At 30.5% G+C, this 17746-nt stretch overlaps 1 protein-coding gene across 9 annotated transcripts in view; it reads left to right on the top strand.

Moving 5' to 3' along the window:
• Positions 1 to 17746, top strand: part of LOC111279048 (cellulose synthase-like protein G3) — a 47042-nt gene that overhangs the window by 26451 nt on the left and 2845 nt on the right. Inside the window, exons 1-3 of one of the 9 annotated variants that reach the window (XM_089746221.1) lie at positions 6820 to 6956; positions 16282 to 16471; positions 16562 to 16643. The exons of 1 other annotated variant lie outside the window; for it this stretch is intronic. In XM_089746221.1, coding sequence (XP_089602347.1) covers positions 16290 to 16471; positions 16562 to 16643 — 264 coding nt within the window. In that variant the 5' untranslated portion in view covers positions 6820 to 6956; positions 16282 to 16289. Of the gene's footprint in view, positions 1 to 4775; positions 5040 to 6261; positions 6957 to 15811; positions 16644 to 17746 lie in introns of those variants that run through there. 7 more of the 9 variants (XM_089746222.1, XM_089746218.1, XM_089746219.1 and 4 more) reach the window with 7 other exon arrangements.

Raw genomic sequence — 17746 nt, forward strand, 5'->3', positions numbered from 1 at the left:
TAAAAAATTTATTTTTTTGAAAATTTATTTTTAAGGAAAATTGATACTTTCAATTTTTTCCCAAAAATATTTTTTGGAAACTTTTATTTTCGAGGAAAATTGATACTTTCAACTTTTCCTCAAAAACCTTTTTTGAAAATTTATTTTTAAGGAAAATTGATACTTTCAACTTTTCCCAAAAATTTTTGTTTGAAACTTTGATTTTCGAGAAAAATTGATACTTTCAACTTTTCCTGAAAATATTTTTTTAAAACTTTGATTTTTGAGAAAAATTGATACTTTCAAATTTTTCTCAAAAACCTTTTTTTTGAAAATTTATTTTTAAGGAAAATTGATACTTTTAACTTTCCCCAAAAATATTTTTTTTGAAACTTTGATTTTTGAGGAAAATTGATACTTTCAACTTTTCCTAAAAAAAACCTTTTTTTTTTGAAAATTTATTTTTAAGGAAAATTGATACTTTCAACTTTTCCCCAAAAATATTTTTTTTTATTTTGTTTAAAGAAAATAACAAAATAAAAGTGAAAATAAAAAAATAAAAAATAAAAAAAGTAAAACAAAAATAAAAATAAAATAAAGATAAAAGAATATTAAATAAACCTAATCTAATAATAAAAAAACAAATAAATAAATAAATTAAATAATTAATTAAAAAAAAAACATGGAGCGGCTCGGAGAACGGCTCGACTTGCCTCAGCTCAAGGAAGAAAAACGGCTCGAAAAAGTGGCTCGGGAAGTTGGGCTCGGCTCGGCTAACGACTTAGGGAGGTAGAACACACGCGGGTCGACACTCGGGTCGGATCGGATCTTGGCAAAATACGCGAATCTTCTGGGTTATGTAACGCAAAAACGACGTCGTTTTGAAAGGGTATATAAGGCTATTTCCTTCGTTTTTCGACAGAAACCTTCTCTCCTCTCTCTCTCTTTCTTCCATTTCTCTCATTTCCTAATGAAAAATAAAATTTTGATATTCAGATAAAGATAATAATCAAACAAAAGATTTCAAAAGAGAGAGATTTACTTGTTCAAAGATGAAAACTCGATTTCGAGAACAGATGAGATTTTTAAAGTTATTGAATCTCTGCTTATAAGAGCTTTTTCAAGATGAATTTTAAAGTTGTTGAGCTTCTACTTAGAGGAGTTTTTTCAAGATGAATTTTTAAAATTATTGAGACTTTGCTTAGAGGAGCTTTTTCAAGATAGATTTTAAAGTTGTTAAGCTTCTGTTTAGAGGAGCTTTTTCAAAATGGATTTTTGAAGTTGTTGAGCCTATGCCTAGATGAGCTTTTTCAATATGGATTTTTAAAGTCGTTAAACCTTTGCTTAGAAGAGCCCTTTTAAAATTTCAAAAGTCATTGAGCCTCAATTGAGATGAGCCCTTGTAAATTTTTAAAAACATCAATTAAAAAATTGAGTCTCTGATTAGACTAGTTTTTTCTTCTTTTCGGATAAAATGGTTGTGTATTTGTCTTTGTCTTATTCCTGATTCTCAAAAATAGGCAAAAAAAGTCAGTTATAGACACAATTTTATTAGTTTATTTATTTATTTTTTTTTCTTTTTTTAACAGCTTTTTTGTTAACCGTCGGTAGTCACACTGCCAGCGACTTTGACAGTTGCCTACAGCTGTCAGCGACTCTGATAGCCACTGACAACCATTCTAACAATCGGTGGCTGTCCTAATTGTAGGCAATCAAAATCTCAAATTTTTTGAGATTTTGATCTTTCTTTTTGCTCTATAAATAGAGCTGTAAAAATACCAATGAGGGAGAGGAAAAAAAAGAAGCCCAAAAATCTTGTAAAAAAAATAGATAAAAAAGACACACTCACTGCTAGATTAAAAAAAAAAGCTTCCTATGAAAAAAAATCAAACACAAAAAAACAAATTGTCTCTAGAACGGGAACAACAACGTCAATCTACAAAAATAAGAAAAATTAGTTTAACTGAACCTTTCAGGCCAGATCCCTGCTGTTGAGAGCTTTTTTTTTTGTAAAACTAGGTTCGGATCTAGACTCAAGAGACTGGAAACATTCATTTGGTGAATTTTAGGATTTTTTGACAACTGACAAATGACGACCGACATGGCGCAATAGTCACCAGATTCTGGGTTCTAGAGAAAGGGAAAGTGTTTGAGAGGAAGAGAGAGAAAGAATAAGAAGAAAACTAAAAAAAATAACTAATTTGGCATTTAAATAGGCTTTCAAAATAACATTGTTTAGGTAACAAGCAAAACGACATCGTTTTAACCCAAAGAATCCGTGCATAGACCCGCAACTAGACCTGAGGTCCGCACACTTGATTCGACGAACCCGTTCTCCCTTTGACTCCCCACCAGTCCAGCTGAATCGACCCAGCTAAATCGGCCTAGGCCGAATTAGACTGGAACCAAACCGCTGAACCTGAACTAACAGGACTAGACCATGCGTTAACCGGACCTTTGACCAATCACGTTCAAGTAAAAAAAAAATTTTTTTGAATTTTTTTAGATTTTTTTATTTTAAAATTTTATTATTAATATTTATGCATGTTAAAATATTTAGATTTACTAGAATAAATTTTATGTTGTTTATAATAATAATTAATATAAATAAACAATGAAATACATAATTAAAATTTTGTGATAATTTTTGTTTTTTTTAAATAAAATAATAAACCTAAAAATAATAACAAATGCAATAAAATAAAATAAAAATTTTATCCGACGATGAGATTCAAAGATACTTTGAGTAGTGATGCTTACGAAATCTTTAGGTGAAAATATTTTTTTTAAATACAACAACTGTATTGGAGTATTTGTAAAAGATTTTCAATACAATAAAAAAATTTTAATAAAAAATAAAATTAACTAATAAATTAAAAAAAGGTGATAAAATATGAGGAAAAAAAATTTTATTCGATGACGGATTGTAAGAGTATTTTGAGTAGAGATACTTTAAGAAATCTCTAGGTGAGAAGATTTTTTTAATATTACTAGTGTATTAAAATATTTATAGAAAATCTTCAATATAATAAAAATTTTTCTTTTCTTCAAAAATTTAAATAACTAATAAAAAGATAATAAAAATCAATACTAAAATGTGTGCATCAACATATTAGTATTTTTTGCATTGCATGCATAACATGATTTTTACAAAAAATAATTTTGAATCTCCGAAGATGAGATTCTAAGATATTTGAGAAACGATGCTTAAAAAATCTTTAAATGAAAAAAAGTTCTTCTAATGTTACAAATGTATTAGAACATTTTAAGAATTATTTCAATAAAAATGTTCTAATTTATTTTTCTCGAATAAAAAAATGAAACATTAAAAAAAATTAAATTAAATTAAAAAATCAATTTCTAATAAATAAAAAATCAAGAAAATTATTTTCAAATACTGAAAATAAGACTGTTTTTATCAAATTAATGGATAACACATAATTAAACAGTACTATTTAAACAGACGTTGTGAGGGTGCTAATCTTTTTTCACGCGTAATCGACTCTCGAACTCAGACAGTTGTGTAAACCCTAAAATTATCCTTTTAATAAATTTTAATTAATTTTAAAATTTTATTAAAAAGATATATTTTAATAGATGATCAATCATATCTAATTAAAAAAAATTGATGATAATTTTATTTTTTTATTGTATTTTTAAATTTATCAGATGAACATAAAATTATTCCGATAGTTCTCTTTAATTCTATCATGCTCTTTTTTATCTCAAGAGATTAAAATTTTAAGATACATATATATATATATATATATAATACTTATCAATTTGTAACTTTGTTTATTATATTAGATCAATTCTCTATATAATATTCCAAATCTTATGTAATCTTTTTGAGTCTTCTTATAATCAAATTATTAAGTTAGAAAAGTGAAAAACTTAATGTGAGGGCCTGAAAGGTCAGATCAAGCTGGTCCATCGTGGTCAAAATCAAATTATTGAAGCTGAGATAAGCAATGGCGTGAAAAGGTCAGATCAAACTGGTCTATCGTGGTCAATAATCAAATTATTGAAGCTGAGATAAGCAATGGCTTGCTACAATTACAAGATTAATAATCGATATTTGAGATCGAATTTAATTCAAAATTTAAGATTTAAAATTTAATACGAATTTGATTAAATTTTATTTTTTAATTTTAATTTAATTTGAAATAAAAATTAAATTATTTAAATTTATTTAATAAATAAAAATAAATTTAATTATTTATACTTCAATTTAAAATACTTTATTAATTATAATATATTAAATTATAAAATCTGAATTAAACTCATAAATTATTTGAATTAAATATAAAATTATTTAAATTTAATTTAATTAATAAATAAATTATTCAAATTTAAATTTAATTTAATAATAATCAAATAAAATTTAAATTTTATTTTAATCAAATTTAAATAATTTATAAATATTAACGTATCATTCGTATCTCAAACTGCAACTGCCGAAGAGCAAACAATTTTTTCCAAAGTGAACTTTCAAGACAAGTGGAATAATTAATAGCATTCCTACACGACAAATAGATAGATCATCACTCCCTGTCCCACCATCAGATTAAGATAGGGACAGCAATATTGAGATTGATTGAGAGAGAAATTGCAAGTAACTAGGTTTGCGCTCCGCTGCACAATGCAGCTTGCGTGATAATTTTTTTTATTTAAATATTTTTAATTTTAAGATGTTTATGTTTTATTTTGATTTCATTCTTCAACATACCGTTTGTTCTTTTAAAGTCAATTTTTTTCACTTCTCTTTTTCTTTTCTCCCTTTAAAATTGAAGCTTCTCTATCTAGGCGATTTTTAATTATTGGAAACTGTGGTGTCAACTCCCGTCCACCGTCCGCATCGGAGCCCTTTCAACCTAAAATTTCATCACAGATTCTCCTCAATTTCCTCACTATTCCAAGCACTGATTTTTCAAAATTAGTCCTTAAAAATGTAGATTTACAACCCAAGTCACGGCCTAAAAATCTCCTGTAACACTTACACTCGCCACTCCAAAAAGCCCCATCTCTTACTATTTTGTCCTTATTCCTTGGCTTCCAAGGTAATGATGCTAGTTGTTGTATTATTATTATTTTTTTATGTTATGTTATTTTATTTTATTTTTTGTTAAGTGGTAGATTTTGATTTTTTTTGGTTAGTGGTTGAGTTTTGGATTAATTGTTAGCTGAGTGTACATACATCGTTGGTGGAAGTTAATGGTGGTGTGGGTATGGAAGATTTAGATTTCATATTAAAAATTTTGCACATATATATTTGATCTACAAAGAAAATTTGAAGATTTATTTTTTATTTTTTTCTTACATTTTAAATTTTTTAGTAATTATATTTTAGGGTATTTTATTTTAATTAAAAAGGTATAATATTTTTTTTATTTATTGAAAAAAGTGTCAAATGAGTTAGTTTTAATATATAATATAAATTTTTGAATGTTCAAATTATTCAAAAGTAATTGAGATTTGAACTTTAACAATATTTATATTTTATAAAATTATCTAAAAAATTCTTGTAATCCTTTCTAAAAGATGATTTTCGACAAATTTAAAGTTTATAATTTAGCATATGCATTTTTTTTCATTTATATTACTTTTAGATTGCGATCTCATTTATATAAAAAAATTAATTTTATTATAAAAAATAAAATTATGTAAAATTTGAAGTAAAATTATTTCCATCCGAATCTTATATAACAATTTCATTTTTTATTATTTAATATTTATAATATCTAAATTTATTTAAATATCTATTTAAATTTAATATCACTAACTAAATTTAAATCTATTTAAATAAATATTATTCATTTAAATATTTGAATATGTTAAAATATTTATTTATTTAAATTTTTTATCAAGGTATAAAATAAACAAGAATTAAAATTAAAATTAAAATTCACTCTTAACTAATAACGAGTAAAAATTATTTATTAAGGTTGAAAACTTTCATAAATATAAAATTTTATATATTTTACATACGAAAATGAATAATGGATTCAAATATCTATTATTATTTATTAAAATCTAAATTGATTCAGATATTGAATACTTAGATAAATTATTTATATACTATCCGAATTTGTCATGGATAATAAATTTTCTATCCGAATTCATTAATTATTTATTTTCAATTATCCAAATCTAACATAAACTAATTGCGTAATAACAGATTTATTTAGTATTTATTACAAACTCCATTTTCCAGACATTTTTAATAAGTGTCTATATGCTGAATACAGTGCTGGCACGTCACTTTTCCTTCCTTTGCCTATAAATTAAAGAGTAATGACAAACTTATTACCTGTACTAAATGCGAGGGAACTCATAGTATTGAGCACATACATTCTATAAAGCAAACAAGGATGGAAGGCCGAGGTCTAAGAGGAGGATGCACCGCCCAAGCTCCTCTTCACACGTTTGAACCCCTGCAGCGGACGGCCTTGAACCGCGTATTTGCGGTGGTTTACTCGTGTGCAATTATTGCTCTACTCTATCGCCATACGCAGATACTTCTCTACTCCACAACCTTACTCTCTTTCTCTATGACACTGTCTTTGCTCATCTCAGATCTTGTCCTTGCCTTCATGTGGGCGTGCGGACAAGCTTTTCGAATGCGCCCAATTCGTCGTAAAGAGTTCGCTGAAAACCTCAAAGGAATCATGAAAGAAGAAGATTTTCCAGGGCTGGACGTGTTCATATGCACGGCTGATCCTCACAAGGAGCCACCAATGAATGTGGTGAACACAGCCCTCTCGTTGATGGCTTATGATTATCCAAAAGAGAAGCTTTCCGTCTATGTATCAGATGATGGAGGGTCAGCTTTGACTCTCTTTGCTTTCATGGAGGCTGCTAAGTTTGCATGTCATTGGTTACCATTTTGCAGGGAGCACAATATAATGGATAGGAGCCCTCGAGTATATTTTGCGTCTAATTATCATTCTTGGAGCCCAGAGATTGAGGAGATTAAGGTAATTAACACACTCAAACACTTGCTAATTCTATCTCAAAAACTTTAATTGACTGACTTTCCATGCCTAATTTTTGTACAAAATTATATTGATAAAGTAATTTAATTTTGGGTGTTCACTATTACTTATGTCTAACAATAACAGTAGATATGCCAGTAAGTTTTCATATACAATGGTAGATCTAGATTTTTTTTTTTTTTGTGTGTCCACTCTTTACGGTGAGTGTTTGTTGAATGTTGGATATTGGTTGGCTGTGAGCTATAATTGAGTATTGAGTAGTAACAGTAAATAGAATGGTTAAAGGATTTAAAAAAGATATATTATAATTTTTAAGAGTATTAAAAAAAGTTTTCAATTCTTTTTTAATTTTTAAAACTTTGTGAATCTCCATAAACACTTTTAATTTTATATTTGCAACTACCGCTATTTTCGTATATCCAAATTAAATTCCTGCATGGACAAAAAAAAAAAGGTAAAGTTGATTTTTAAATCAAATCTAATTTTATAATCATCATGATCATAATTAATGCATCATTAATCTCAAAAAGTGCTAAATATAGTCCACAATAAATATTGAAAGAAAGAAATTAAAGAAATATATAATAATAAAGGGGTACATGGAATGTACGTACCATAAATATTGAGAAAAGGAAATTAAAGAAATATATAATTAAGGGTGGATGGAATCTAGGAGCTGACTCGTGAGATAAACTAGAAGATTATATATACTAGGAGCCAATGGTCGGTCCTAATCTAAAATAATTAAAATTACATTTAAAACAAATTAAACTCCCTCAGTTTCATTTTGTTTGGGTGATTGATTTTCGTGAAATTAAAAAAAAAAAAAAAGAGTTTTGATTTTAGACTATTTAATATTAAAATTAAAATTATAAAATCAAAGTTTTATGATTTTAAATGTCAAAAACTAAAAAAGAATATAAAAAGTAAGAGTTTAGATATTCAAAAAAGAAAAGAAATTATAATTTTGAGACATCTAAAGAAAATGAATAAAGAAAATTGAAACGAAGAAATATGTGATATTGATTAATATGAGCTTATATAAAATAATATAACTTATTATAATTTATATATTAAAAAATTAATGATGAAAATTACTAGTATTCATCATTATGTATATAAAAAAAAAAATCAAAGATGAAGTTATAAGTTATAGCAATTTATTAACAGATAAAATATATTAAACTCTTAATTTGAATATAATTGAGAGATTAAAAAAGGATCATGTCTTCACCTATGTTTCTAGGCATTATTAAGTATGTTGCGCCTGAAGCAATAATCACAACAATACAGAAGCAATAGACAACAATCAATAATCAAATGCGCAAGAAAAATAAAGCACACCAAGATTTACGTGGAAAACCCTCCAGTGTAGAGGGAAAAACCACGGGCCACCAGAAAAATCTTCACTATCAAATAATAGTTATACAAAGTTCTTCTCTAGCTAAAACTAGAGCTAATCAACAACTAGAGAAACAATTGGAGAAATCTCACCAAATAAGTGACTCAACAAATACACCCTGGATTTGTTCCTAGAGAGCTTCAAACCCGATCTTCACCGTTCAGAATGTATAACTCTGAATCATAAACCTCCTGACAAGGTTCCAACTCAATCGGACCACGTATCGACTTCCGTTTAATCAACTCTCCCTTCTCCTTTTTCTCTCTCTGCTTTTCCTGGCTTTTCTTCTTTCTCTGCTTGGTTGTCGACACCCACCTTAAACAACCCCACCTCTTTTTTATTAAGTAGCTAGGGCTCTGTGTAAAATAAAAGATCAAGGCCCATGGCCTTTACTTGGTCCAAAACCACTTACATGGGACTGGACCCCATTTTCCTAACAATCTCCCCCTCCAGTCCCATTAGAAGGAGATTCATCACCATAGCAATTTCATTTGGAACTTACCTTGGCCAGGGAACTCATTCCGGCCAAGTTACTGCAAAGCTCAAGCTTTTCCCTGGGAAGTATCTTAGTCAACATATCTGCCACATTTTTATCAGTATGGACTTTCTTCAATAGCATCTGCTGTTCTTCAATCACTGAACGTAACCAATGATATCTAACATCAATGTGCTTTGTTCTAGCATGGTACATGGTATTCTTACTCAAATCTAAAGCACTCTGGCTATCACAAAATACCACATACTCTTTCTGATTCAACCCCAATTCAAAAAGAAAACGTTTCATCCAAAGCATTTCTTTACATGCTTCAGTTGCTGCAATATACTCAGCTTCTGTAGTTGACAAAGCAACACACTTCTGCAACTTAGACTGCCAAGATACAGCTCCTCCTGCAAAAGTGAACAAATACCCTGAAGTAGATTTCCTACCATCAAGATCGCCTGCCATGTCAGCATCAGTAAACCCTTCTAGAATTGGTTGTGAAACTCCATAAGTCAAACACATTTTTGAGGTACCCCTCAAATATCTAAAAATCCATTTTACTGCTTCCCAGTGAACCTTCCCTGGATTAGAAAGAAATCTGCTCACTACACCAACTGCATGAGCAATGTCAGGCCTTGTACAAACCATAAGATACATTAAAGAACCGACTGCAGAAGAATAAGGAATACTAGACATAGCTAGTTGCTCTTCCTTAGACACTGGACAAGATTTCTTACTTAGATGAAAATGGTTGGCAAGTGAACTGCTAACTGATTTAGCATGTTGCATGTTGAATCTACCAAGCACTCGTTCAACATACTTTTCCTGTGACAACCACAGCTTTCCAGCTCTCCTATCCCGGATAATGTCCATACCAAGAATCTGCTTTGCTGGACCTAAATCTTTCATATCAAAAGACTTAGACAATTGTTCTTTCAACCTGCAAACCATACTAGCATCTTGTCCTACAATCAACATATCATCAACATATAATAATAGGATAATGAAGTTACCATTAGAGAATTGTTTAACATACACACAAGAATCCGCTGCTGTTCTTTTATAGCTATGACTCACCATAAAAGAATCAAACTTCTTGTACCACTGTCGTGGAGCTTGTTTCAAGCCATACAAGCTTTTCTTCAATTTGCAAACTAAGTGCTCTTTCCCTTTCACTTCAAAACCCTCAGGCTGATTCATATAAATGTTCTCCTGCAAATCACCATGCAAAAATGCAGTTTTAACATCAAGTTGCTCAAGTTCAAGATTCAAACTAGCTGTCAATCCCAGTACCACTCGAATAGAACTCATTTTTACAACTGGAGCAAAAATCTCATCAAAATCGATGCCTGGTTTTTGAGAAAAACCTTTTACTACCAATCGAGCTTTGTACCTCACTAGTTTGTCACCATCCTTTTTCAACTTGAACACCCATTTATTCTTTAATGGCCTCTTTCCTGTTGAAAGTTTAACAAGATCATAAGTACCATTCTTTCGCAATGACTCCATCTCTTCTTTCATTGCTTTTAACCAGTGCTCTCTATCCGGAGTAGCCTGCACATCTTGAAAGCTTTCTGGCTCCCCTTCACTGGTAACTAAAATAAAATCTGAACTTGAATACCTGGTAGATGGCCTGCGCTCTCTAGTAGATCTTCTGGGCTGAGACTCTACATCACTTGATGCTGAAGGTAGCTCCCCCTGCTCAACACTCTCAGGTAGAGAGGATTGCTCCCCCTGCTCAAAACTAATAGCATCTGGCTCATCACCAACTGTAGCTGGCTCATCCATATCCCCAAGTTCTGTTTCTGGCTCATTTTCACCATCTGTGGCTCTTTCCTGTGAAATCCCTGTCGGTGTTGAAACATCACACTCAACAGTAACTCGTGTAGTCTTCTCATTTTTTTCAAGATCTGCTATGGTTTCTTTTTCATGAAAGACCACATCTCTGCTTCTGACTGTCTTTCTCTTTACTGGATCCCATACCCTGTAGCCAAATTCCTCATCACCATATCCTACAAACACACACTGTGTAGCTTTACTGTCAAGCTTTGATCTCTGCTCTTTCGGTACATGCATGAATGCTTTACACCCAAAAACTTTTAAGTGAGAGTATGAAGCATCTTTTCCTGTCCACACTCTTTCTGGAATGTCAAAGCCCAAAGGAACTGATGGTGACCTGTTAAGTAAATAACAAGCTGTGTTGACTGCTTCACCCCAGAATGGCTTTGATAATTTTGCCATCCTCAACATACATCTGACTTTTTCCACAATGGTGCGATTCATTCTTTCAGCTATACCATTATGCTGCGGTGTTCCAGGTTCTGTCCTCTCATGCCTGATCCCATGCTTTGAGCAATACTCTTCAAAGCTTTTAGATGTGTATTCCCCACCATTATCAGTTCGAATACACTTTAAGGGTAACCCTGTCATCCTTTCAACCATGGCATGAAATTTTTGAAAATACTGCAGTACCTGACTTTTATATTTCAACATATACACCCAAGTTTTACGTGAAGCATCATCAATAAAAGTAACAAAATATCTGCTACCACCTAATGATTCAACCTCAATGGGACCACATACATCAGAATAAATTAATTCCAATCTATTTTCTTTTCTCTGAGAACTTTTACGAAAAGAAACTCTATGATGCTTACCAAACAAACAATAATCACATGAATCGAGAGACATACCTTTGGTCAAGGGAATGAGAGAGTGCCTTGCCAAAACCTGTAACCCTTTTTCACTCATGTGTGCCAGCCTCCTGTGCCACAAGTTTGCTGAAGCATCATTTTCAACGGTATTTACCTGGTTACCGTTCAATTGCATCCATGTCTTATACATTGTGCAGCATAGTTTTCCCTTTGCAACTACCATAGATCCTTTGAGAAGCTTCCACTGTCCATTCTTTTGTCGGCTTTCATATCCCTCCTTATCAAGGACATTAATAGCAAGCAAGTTCATTCTCATATCTGGAATGTGTCTGACATCCCTCAAAGTCAACATGCAGCCTGTACTAGTTTGTACACCAATATCACCAATCCCAACAATCTGCGACACACTCTTGTTTCCCATCTTGGTACAACCAAAGTCTCCTGCTTTGTAAGTTGTAAACAACTCTCTCTTAGGAACACAATGATATGCCGCTCCTGTGTCAACTATCCACTCAATGCCGGGATCACTAACATGATTACAATCACCATGTGTACAAATCAAAGTAACTGAATCACTATCTGAATTCACTGCTGCAACATTGCCATCATCTGAACTCTTGCCTTTCTCATCTTTTCGCTCTTGCTTTAAGATTCTACAGTTTCGTTTTATATGACCCGCCTTACCACAATGGAAACACTTCACTTTACCTCTAGACTTGGATCTATGTTTAGACTTACCACGGCCTTTTGAGTCCTGACCTCTGTCGATGTTTCTACCCCTGTTCTCTGTGACCAAAGCTTGATTCCCAGGGTCTACATCTTTTCGCCTCGCTTCTTCATTAAGCATACTGTCCTTTACCATCTCCAATGTCACCTTATAATCAGGAGCTGAATTAAGAACAGTCACAACTAGAGTATTCCAGCTGTCTGGCAATGAACCCAAAAGAAATAATGCCTTCATTTCATCATCCATCTTAAGTTCCATAGTAGTCATCCGATTAAATATATCTTGAAAATCACTCAAGTGCTCTGTAACAGATCGTCCATCCCTGTACTGTAAAGTTGCAATCTTTTTAACAAGCATAACTTTATTCATACCTGTTTTTCTCTCATACAATGCTGCCAATTTTTCCCAAACAATGTGAGCATCTGACTCCTGCGCTACATGATGGAACACGCTGATATCAACCCATTTTCTGATTGTAGCCAGCGTCTTTCTACCTAGCTTCTTTCAGCTTTCATCTTTCATATCTGCTGGTTTAGCCGAATCACCCAATACTGGCTCATACAAATCTTTACAGTATAGATGATCCTCCATCATAGGCTTCCAAATTGAATAATTCGATGCTGTCAATTTTATCATGGAACCTGTATCACCCTCCATGATCTCAAACAGAATTTACTTCTATCCTGGGTTGCTTCTGTATCGATGTCTCAAAATAACCCTCGCTCTGATACCACTTGTTGCGCCTGAAGCAATAATCACAACAATACAGAAGCAATAGACAACAATCAATAATCAAATGCGCAAGAAAAATAAAGCACACCAAGATTTACGTGGAAAACCCTCCAGTGTAGAGGGAAAAACCACGGGCCACCAGAAAAATCTTCACTATCAAATAATAGTTATACAAAGTTCTTCTCTAGCTAAAACTAGAGCTAATCAACAACTAAAGAAACAATTGGAGAAATCTCACCAAATAAGTGACTCAACAAATACACCCTGGATTTGTTCCTAGAGAGCTTCAAACCCGATCTTCACCGTTCAGAATGTATAACTCTGAATCATAAACCTCCTGACAAGGTTCCAACTCAATCGGACCACGTATCGACTTCCGTTTAATCAACTCTCCCTTCTCCTTTTTCTCTCTCTGCTTTTCCTGGCTTTTCTTCTTTCTCTGCTTGGTTGTCGACACCCACCTTAAACAACCCCACCTCTTTTTTATTAAGTAGCTAGGGCTCTGTGTAAAATAAAAGATCAAGGCCCATGGCCTTTACTTGGTCCAAAACCACTTACATGGGACTGGACCCCATTTTCCTAACAAAGTAAGCATTCTTAGACATTTATATGTTCAGTTAACTTAAGAAAAATAAGAAAAACTATATTAGCAGTTAAAATTAAATATTTATTTTTGATAAAAGAGAAGGCAATTAAAAATAAAAAAAAGTTACATATATCAAAATATAAATTTGAAATTTATTAAATGTTAATTTTTAAAGGTTTATGTATGAATCAATTTTTTAATCTCGAAGTTCAAACCAATCAAATATTTGTGTTAATTTTATATGTATATACATTTTGTTTCTGTAAAAGTTGAGTTTTAATTTTTTTTTTCAAAAAAAAAAATGTTGCATCTTACAGCTTTTCTCTGACATGTTTGAACATTGGACCACATATGAAATAATTTTCGATGTGTCAGTCAATTAATTAGGGCAGATTCAGACAAAGAACCCCAACAACCGATTTTGTCATTTAGGCCGCATCATTTTGGTTTTGTCAAACCTTCAAATTAAAGATTAGGATTAGTACTAATCCATATGTCTAAATCATGTCTAGACTGTTGACTTGTGCATGGATCCAAACGACTTATTTCAACTATACAAATATATAATATATTACTTTTCTTTATTTGGGGGGTAATATATATATATATATTATTTTCATGCACCTAAATGTATCAAATGTAAATAGATGCTTATAAGATATAATTTGGAAGTTTTTTTTATTATTAGTAATTTAGTTTATCTTATGCTTTTCTCGAAGAAAAGAACCTCTATAGCTTGCTTGTGCTGGCACTGCCATGTATCAAGTCCTAGCTAGATTTAGCTGGACAAAATTTATATGAAATTTTTTAAATAAAATTTATAAATTTTTTTAAGTGATTTAATAAAAATTTTAATAAAAAGTTTAGATGGATAGAATTTAATGTGAAAAATAATAATATATTAAAAATATTATTTATACTTCAAATTTAATTGATACTTATTTTATGGTAAAAATTTTATCAATATTTTTATTAAAAATATCTATTTAAAAATATATATAAAAAATTATTTAAAAAATTTTTAAATTTACATATTTAATTTATACAACAAGATTATTCAATTTATCAATTTTAATTTTAATTTAATAAGTTTTAATAATAAACTTCAAGAATTTTATCTAAAAAATTTTATTTAAATATTTCTTTATGTTGATCCATTTATTGTTTTGGCTTTGCTCATGGCATAGTTTAGTTTTTGCGATTTCGGCTGCAAGTCCCTTTTTTTTTTTTGCCACTAAGTCCCTGGTAGTTTTTTTTTGCCCAATTAAGTCCCTTGTAGTTGAATAAGGCTTTTTATTATTTTCTCCTTTTTTATTTCAAAAGGAAAATTAAATTAAAATTAAAATATTTAGACACTTTAAGGATATGTTTGATAAATAGAATGATGAAGCCCATAAAATGATTATCTCATTATCTTATTGTTGATGCACACATAAAAAAATTAAATTCTCTTTTCCAAATCATAAAAATAATTGCATTATTATATTGCTATAATATAAATAATGATTATTTTTTTGAATCTTGTATTATTTCGATCACAAAACCTTATGGTATGTGTTTAAATATTTAGATTTTTTTTAAAGTCAAAGTGCAATATATATTATTGTAATAAATTAGATTTTGATAATTTAAAATACGATATTAATATAATATAAAAAATACAAAACATATATGATTTAAGATTTTAATAATAATTATATTTAGATTTAATAAAATCAAAAAATATATTTTATATTTTTATAACAATACAAATTATGGCATATAATTTTTATATAAAATATAATATAAATACATAAATTTTAATAACTAAATTTATAACAGTTGAGAAAAAGCTAAAATAATTATATTTCGTCGCTCATATCCTATTTTGTAGGAATGATAACGAATCAAATCAGATTTGGTTCAATTTTTAATTTAATATATAAATATTTAGTATTTAAATTTAATTTAAACCAAATAAAAAAAATTCAAAACAAATTAAACACTATAACTTTAAATTTATTGAATTTTTTCCTCACCCTGAATGTCTTTGTCTTGCCCATTTTCTAGTACCCTTCAAAGGAGCATCTATCCTCATAATGTCTACACCACTGATTAGTGCAAGTGGCCAAGTTGGTTGAGGGATACTTTCTTTGCTTTTCTTTTCCCAACTTTATTGTTCAAACATTTCCAACTAAATAATTTAGGAAGTCATTAAGAAGATATCAAATTATATAAATATAATACATATATATATATATATATATACACAAAACAATAGTACCATTTTCATTCTAAGTTGGGATTTTTTAATATAAAAAATTCTATACGCCACTTTATTACAAATTATTACTTAAATCACCATGTGATTAATGGCACCTGCCCTGAATAGCTGGTACAAAACCTCTTAAATTTCACCCTTACTGCCCACTTCTAAAGAGAAATTCACCCTTCGACTGCCCATTGCCATCATCACTAGCCACACAAGTAATGGAGGTTCTAAGTCGGAGAGAGCACTACACCACCCCCCTGGCACCCATCGATACTCCTCTTCACACCGTGGAACGCCTCCCACGCACGGCCGTGAACCGCGTCTTTTTGGTAGTTTACACTTGCGCCATCCTAGCTCTACTCTACCGCCATGCACAAACACTTGTCAATTCCACAGCCTTAGTCTCTTTATTTATAACCCTCTCTTTGCTTGTCTCTGATCTCATTCTTGCCTTCATGTGGGGAACTTCACAAGCTTTTCGCATGTACCCAATTCATCGTAAGCAATTCCCAGAGAACCTGAAAAAGAACGTGACGGAGCAAGATTTTCCAGGGTTGGACGTGTTCATATGCACGGCTGACCCTTACAAGGAGCCGCCAATGAGTGTGGTGAACACGGCTTTGTCCTTGATGGCTTATGATTATCCAACGGAGAAGATTTCGGTGTATGTATCGGACGATGGAGGATCAGCTTTGACACTCTTTGCTTTCATGGAGGCTGCTAAGTTTGCTAGTTACTGGTTACCATTTTGCAGGGAGAATAACATTATGGATAGAAGCCCGGATGTTTATTTTTTATCAGATCATTCTTGGAGCTCTAAGGCTCACAAGATTAAGGTAAATCCACTTTTAAAGTTAAATTCTAAAAGAATGATAGTCAATTAACATTTTTAATTGCATTTAACTCCAAATTTTGTATGTATAATTAATTTCAACGATCAAAATTTCAAACAACATGACTATAAAAAAACTTCATTACCGGAAAAATAAATTCACTAGAGATAAGGGCAACAGTGCTGCAGCAACAAAGAGAAGATTTCTTGTCGGAAGTATATAAGGCGACAAGAAAAGTTATGTCATCATTGATCTCAGCTTGGCTGTTGTTGTGGTATGTACAATGTCTAAACAATGATAGCAAATCCTTCATGATAAAAAAAAAAAAACAAAAACAAAAAAGCAAATCCTTCCCATCTTTATTTTTGTCCCATGTTCCATGGAATGGGATATCTTTTAAAGTTCCCAAAAACATGAAATTAATTATCACTTCTTGTCTTATGGATATCTTCTTTTTTTTTTTTTCGTCTAAAGGTCAAATTACATGAACGAATGGTCAAATTAGATATTGATGTTAAGTCGTGTTTAGTGTGTGTGTATATATATATATATCTTATTCAAAATTTAGTTCAATTAATTTGTACAATTACTTTTAAAATATGTCATCTAATAAGTTGAGTTCAAATATCGATATTTACTGTTCTTATTCTTATTTTCAGGTTATACCTCTTTTATATATATAAAAAAAATTTATTGAAAACTATATATAGATATATATATGACATATTTTAAATGTGATTGTATAAATTAATTGAGCTAAATTTTGAAAAAGATATAATAAGGATAAAATTAATGAGTAAACTCACTCAAAGGTCAAGCTACCTATTCAAGGGTTAAGTTATTCGCCTGAGTTCAAAAGCTTATTAAGTTAATTTTAAGAGGGTTTTGACAAAGAATTAAGATTTATTAAATGGATTTGAACAAAAATTTTAAGCTTTTTTAAATTTTGAGTCAGGTTTCAAACACAAAAATTAAAATTTGAGCTTGGCTTAATGCAGCTTGCCTAATATAAATATAATTAAATTATTATAATTATGTATGTGTAAATTTTTATTTTAATGTTTTATTTTTTATTATATAAATTAGATTTAATAGGTGAGTTTATA

Source organism: Durio zibethinus, chromosome 17, assembly GCF_047325235.1.
Source record: "Durio zibethinus cultivar Kanyao isolate XHJ-2024 chromosome 17, ASM4732523v1, whole genome shotgun sequence".
NCBI lineage: Eukaryota > Viridiplantae > Streptophyta > Magnoliopsida > Malvales > Malvaceae > Durio > Durio zibethinus.